Raw genomic sequence first — 6,376 nt, 5'->3', positions numbered from 1 at the left:
AAATGGAGGTGATTATGTTAAATAATTTAAGAAAATAAGAAAATAATTGATTTCAATAAATTATTTTTCGTAACGAATAATATTTATATTTTAATTAATATGTGAGCAAATAATTAAAAAATACGTAGGATTTTTTCATCAATTATATTCATTTTCAATGAATTCAATAACTGTAAAAAAAATTTTTTTATTTCAAATTTCTCTTTTTCTAAAAGTAAATTAAAAATCTTAATATATATATCTATATATATCTGAATTTCATACATTAAGGAGGTTTGGGACGTACAGTCCGTTTACTTCATTCTATCTCTCAATACATATATATAACTATACCACATTACGTGATTAGAGAAGGATTAATTTTGCTCGAGACTGTATTTTCACAAAACGTAGCAAGCTTTAACTCGTGATTTAATTACATTTAGCTTACCAAAATAATATTTTATGAATTAACTGACTATATTATTATAAAATAATTGATAATTTATTTTTAATTTAAATGAAATAATAAGTTTCTTAATTTTAAATATTTTTTAAAAAGTTTGGCGTCGCAGCAAATTTTACCGCGGTTGCGCATGCGTCGACTGTTCTATTCGTGTTGGTGATGTGTCTGTGTGTATGGTAACATGTAATGCTATTCAGACAGTGATATTTACACAAATAAAATTTTTGAAGAATAAATAAAAAATGAGTGACGGAGAAAAGCGTTATTATTGGAAAGGAAAGCGAGTGAACGAAAAAATCTACAACCTACGTATTTCTCAACGCAAGAACGGACAGAAAAGAAAGAAAACATGCGATCTAACCTCTCAGTTGTCTGACATTGTACCAGGAAGGAGAATAATAGATGTTTGTCATTTCCTAAAACAACTTAAATGCGTACATTGCAAGGCATTGCTGGATTTGGAAGAAAATCTTAAAAGAGAAGAACGACGTGGCTTGGGTTCGACTTGGCATGTATTGTGTACAGCTTGCAATATTTTAAACAAAGTTACTACTGACAAGCAACATCCAGATGCAACGACTAAAAGGCAATGTTTCGATACAAATTCCAAGATTGCAATAGGTTTGTAAATTTTATATAATTGAATGAATAAAATTAAAGAGTATTTAATATATAAAGAGTATTTATGTATAATATTTTTTCAGGCGCACTTCACTATGGGATTGGAGCAACTCATCTCAATAAAATGTTCGCCTCTGCTAATATACCTTCAATTGATTCCAAAACTTTCAAGACACATGAAAATGCAATGGGAACAGCTGTTGAAGAAGTGGCTAAAGAAAGTTGTCATAAATGGGCTGAAGTTGAACGTAAAATGACGATTGAAAATTCAGATTAGATTCAACAGTCATTGTAAGCATTGTCAGTTTAGATGTTTTTATGTTGTAAAAAATTGGTACTCGATTGTACAGTCAATACTTAGATGATCGAGGATTTTGAAGTATTGTCATGTTGCAAAATTCTACAGTGAGAATTGTTAGATTTTAAAATTGTAAATAAGGATTTAAATCGAAGTTATGAATTCAAAACCGTCATAATTTGTAAATATTATACTCAAAATTAATGAACAGGAAGTAAAACATTCTTTTTTACTTGGTGTTAATGAAATTAATTTAATTAAATCGATCATTAAAATATTTTTATAATAATTTTACACTTTTTACATAATTTTTTTGTATTCTAAATTTTTACAATGACTGAATAAAAGAATCAATTACCTCCAACAAATTTTTTATCTATTAATATTTATCTAATTCAACTTTTTCCCGTTTCCATCCCGTAACTTTTCTTTTCTTTCTACTGTTATTGTAGACCAGAAAGTGCACCGTCTAATTTTATATTACCAGAGTGGAATACAGGATTCTCAGAGACTGCGATAAGACCAGCTGATACATCCACAAATTTAAAGACAACGATGGCGATAATTGAGCCTGAGATGATTAATCGAAATATAAGAAGTGATCATTCTGAGTCAAGTCATTTCTCAAATTCCAAAGAAACTTACAATGGTACTGTACGTGTTGCTGCGTCGTATGATATGGGTTACAGTACAAAAAGAAGTGGAAGAACATACGATAGTATGAATGGATATACAGCATTCTTGGGTAGAGAAACTGGTAAAGCCATAGATTATTTAACAACAAATCGTGGTTGTAGAATGTGTGCCCTAGGTCATCCCAAATCAGACCACGATTGTAGGCTAAACTCCGTTGGAAGTGCAAAAGCTATGGAACCTTTTGCTGCTGCAAGTATGACTTCCAGTAGTAAAATTTTTAAAGAGCATAATATTGAAGTTGGAATTTTAATTGGAGATGACGACAGCTCAACAATTGCTGCTGTCCGTACTGCAAGCTAATCACAAGTGATTAAGTTCTCGGACAAAAATCACACTAGTCGCGGTGTTTCAAACACACTTTATAAATATGCCAAAGCTCACAAAGAATTAAAAAGTGACGCAATATCATATCTGCATCGGTGTTTCAAATATGCAATTTCTCAAAATGCAGGAAATACCAAAGAAGTAGCTGATGCTTTAAGAAATATTCCTGACCATGCCTTTAACAACCATAATAATTGTGGCCATTGGTGTAGATATGTGAAGAATCCTTTAACTTATGACCATAAAGTTATTAAAGGAGGTTTCCAGAGCCCTGATTTATATAAAGATTTAAAACATTTATTCGGGAAATTAGCAGATAACGCGGATCGGTTTGCTGCTGGTGCATCTAGCCAAGCAAACGAAAGTCTGAATGCTACTATGACAAGCCATTACCCTAAGTCTCGATGCTACTCTCAGACGGCTTCTGGAGATTTTCGGTTTGCCTGCGCTATTGGTGAGAAAAATCTCGGAGAAAGATACCTTCAAGAAGCTGCAACGCAAATACTTTTATCTCCTGGCTTTCACACAACTAAATACGTGGACAGAAAAGAAAAAGAAGCAAAAAGACGATATTTAAGAACAAAACGTCCAGAGTTTAAAAAAAGGCGTTTGTTTTTAAAAGAACAGCGTACTAATCTGCGCAAGAAGAAAGAAGATATGGAAGGTATCCAGTATGAATCTAATATGGGATTACTTTCAACAAATGTTGCCCACGACTGTATTCTTATTACAGAGGGTATAAATGAAGAGATCAATGAAGCTGATGATAATGGAACACAAGTTTCAGAACCTATTGCAGTATTTTTCGATTTGGAAACATCAAGCTTTTCAAAACAATCTGATATTCTTCAAATTGCGGCTCAATACAATAAATCCAAATTTTCAGTTTATGTCAACCCTACTCAAAAAATTGCTGCACAAGCATCTGAGGCAAATGGTTTAACAAATGTTAGAGGTGAATTGATGCTCAATGGTACTAGAGTACCATCAATTCCACTGAGATTAGCTTTGGATGCTTTTCGTAACTTTCTGACGAAACTGAAGCATCCGGTGGTTTTAGTTGCTCACAACTGCAAATTTGATGCTCCTATTCTTATTAATTCTGTTAAAAAAATGACTATGACGGATGACTTTGGGTCTGTGGTTGTAGGTTTTGCAGATACACTGCCTCTTATTAAATCAGTAACAAATCGTAAAGGAAAAGGAGAGTGTACTCTAACAGGTCTGGCTTCATGGCTACAAATTTCTGCGGATGGTGCGCATAATGCTGTATACGATGTTTTAATGCTGGTGCAAATTATTGAGAATCTTCAAATCACATCAAAGCAATTAATGGATCGCAGTATAACTTGGAGTGATACAATTGCGAGTATTCGTAATGCCGAAAAATCAGCTACACTGTTAAAAACACTCGACAAATTAGGAACTTGCATATCTACTGGCATGAAAAAAAAAATTGCTGATGCTGATATTACCTATGAAGATTTAATCAACACTTTTCGTGATGATGGGGATGCAGGAATAAAGAAATTATTAGGAAAAGATGAAAATGACAAAGTTCGTGTTACTAAAACTAAAACAATTATTGAAAATTTGTTAAATCATTTAAGAACCAAAGGTTTATAAAATGTTTAAGATTTTGCAATATTGAGGATATTAGCATTAAATTATTCATTATTTAATTATGTTATGTTTTATAATAAATAATAAAAATTTTATGAAACTTTCCTTGACCTATGTGACCGATTTCCTTTAACCTATTACATTGAAATTTTGAATTTCCCGCGTGACCCACCATTTACGACGTTGCCGTCAACATAACCACATTTGCTGTGGCTGATTATTTTTTTGAAATTTCGATTTTTTAAACCTAATTATTTTTATAACCAAGCACCCTCAACTTAATTTTATTTTTTCAATAATTTTTGCGATTTATTTTTTTCACACCTTGAGTTTTTTAAACCTTTCTCATTATTTTTTCATAATGAAATTTATTAAAACAAGAGTTGGTGTGAGGCCTGGTATGGCATAACAATGTTAAACGACCTGTTTTTAATCTCGTTTTATAAATAAACTATGCACCCTAGATCATTGAAATTTTAACACAACACGTATTACATGTATTTTTATCGATCTTGAAAATTTTAAATTGATCTCATTATTTCGACTTAACTCCCAAACCTCCTTAATATAATTAGATATAGATACATTTATTTATATATGTATTATACATTAATATAATTGAATATGAATGGAGATAATCAAGTCAAATAATTGATTAAAAAAAGGAAATAGTCGATTGAAATAAATTGTATTTCCTAATAGATCATATTTTTATTTCAATTAATATGTGAGTAAATAATTGAAAAACATACAGGATCTTTTCAATAATCATATTTATTTTCAATGAATTTAATTATCGAAAAAAAATTTTTTTTTTTTAAATTTCTTTTTTTTTTAGGAGTAAATTCAGAATTATAGTATATATATATATATATATATATATATGTATATATTAGGGTGGGCCAAAAAAAATGAGTATTTTTTTTTACTTTATACTCTGAAAATCGGTTGCTAGATACCTCTAAAGAATTCTCACTAAATATGAGCTCTTAATTTTGATAACAAGGTCCTCCGCTTTACAATTTTGCATTTTTTCCTGAGTATTAGAAACAAAAATTCATATCTCTTTGACAACTGTTCGTTAAAAAATATCTCTCCTCATACTCTTGTAGGAAATCGAACGCTCTACAAAAAAGGTCTCCATCAATTTTTTCGTAAACCTTACCGTTTAAAAGATATCAAAGCTTAAAATTTGATTATTTTAAGAGAAATTTTTGTTTTGCTTATGAATTTTTTAACTCGCTTACAAAAAAATTTGATGAATTGCACAACTCATAGTTCTGTAGGAAATTAACTGCTCTACAAAAATGGTGTCTTATGATTTGTCGATTAAGTTAAGCGTTTAAAAGATATTCATCGTCAAACTTCAATGCATACTAATTTTAACAGTTTTTGATGAATAATTCGAAAAATTTCAATTTAATTTATAAGTTTCATGAAAATTTTAGTTTCTGTCATGAAAGTAACTACTGTAAAAGGTTTTTGTTTGAAAATTCATTTAAAATTTATCAATTTTAAAATCCCTGATTAAACGAAATGAATTAAAGGGTCTAAAAATCATTTAAAATGATTCAAATTTCAGAATTTCAAGTACCGCTCCTTATGGGAGTTAAATTATTTCTAATTATGTTGTTTATTCCGGGATATTTTTATACATTCTATGTTTAATAATTCACTAATCTCGATTATATTGTTAATTATCTCTATGGCGTTTATATGGAAGTTTGACGATGAATATCTTTTAAACGCTTAACTTAATCGACAAATCATAAGACACCATTTTTGTAGAGCAGTTAATTTCCTACAGAACGATGAGTTGTGCAATTTATCAAATTTTTTTGTAAGCGAGTTAAAAAATTCATAAGCAAAACAAAAATTTCTCTTAAAATAATCAAATTTTAAGCTTTGATATCTTTTAAACGGTAAGGTTTACGGAAAAATTGTAAAAGACCTTTTTTGTAGAGCGTTCGATTTCCTACAAGAATATGAGGGGAGATGTTTTTTAACGAACAGTTGTCAAAGAGATATAAATTTTTGTTTCTAATACTCAGGAAAAAATGCAAAATTGTAAAGCGGAGGACCTTGTTATCAAAATTAAGAGCTCATATTTGGTGAGAATTCTTTAGAGGTATCTAGCAACCGATTTTCAGAGTATAAAGTAAAAAAAAAATACTCATTTTTTTGGCCCACCCTAGTATATATGTATATATATGTATATTATACATTAATATGACTGAATGAAAATGGAGGTGATTATGTTAAATAATTTAATAAAATAAGCAAATAATTGATTCAAATCAATTATTTTTCTCAACGGATAATATTTATATTTCAATTAATATGTGAGCAAATAATTAAAAAATACATAG

General features: G+C 29.7%; 2 protein-coding genes across 2 annotated transcripts; both read left to right on the top strand.

Moving 5' to 3' along the window:
- The first annotated feature begins 555 nt into the window (after positions 1 to 555).
- On the top strand, positions 556 to 1,468 carry LOC124179511. The gene is made up of 2 exons (XM_046563986.1): positions 556 to 1,066; positions 1,150 to 1,468. Exons 1-2 carry the CDS (start codon positions 688 to 690, stop codon positions 1,341 to 1,343), a joined length of 573 nt encoding a protein of 190 aa, XP_046419942.1. The 5' UTR covers positions 556 to 687; the 3' UTR covers positions 1,344 to 1,468.
- Positions 1,469 to 1,919: 451 nt separating this feature from the next.
- On the top strand, positions 1,920 to 4,010 carry LOC124180653. Its single transcript, XM_046566400.1, has 2 exons — positions 1,920 to 2,346; positions 2,512 to 4,010. The coding sequence occupies exons 1-2, from the start codon at positions 1,920 to 1,922 to the stop codon at positions 4,008 to 4,010; spliced, it is 1,926 nt and encodes a 641-aa protein (XP_046422356.1).
- The last annotated feature ends 2,366 nt before the right edge of the window (positions 4,011 to 6,376 follow it).

The sequence above is a fragment of the Neodiprion fabricii genome, chromosome 4, assembly GCF_021155785.1.
Source record: "Neodiprion fabricii isolate iyNeoFabr1 chromosome 4, iyNeoFabr1.1, whole genome shotgun sequence".
In the NCBI taxonomy this organism is placed as follows: domain Eukaryota; kingdom Metazoa; phylum Arthropoda; class Insecta; order Hymenoptera; family Diprionidae; genus Neodiprion; species Neodiprion fabricii.
Note: the sequence above shows the minus strand (reverse complement) of the source record. Positions and strands in the feature narration are given on the sequence as shown.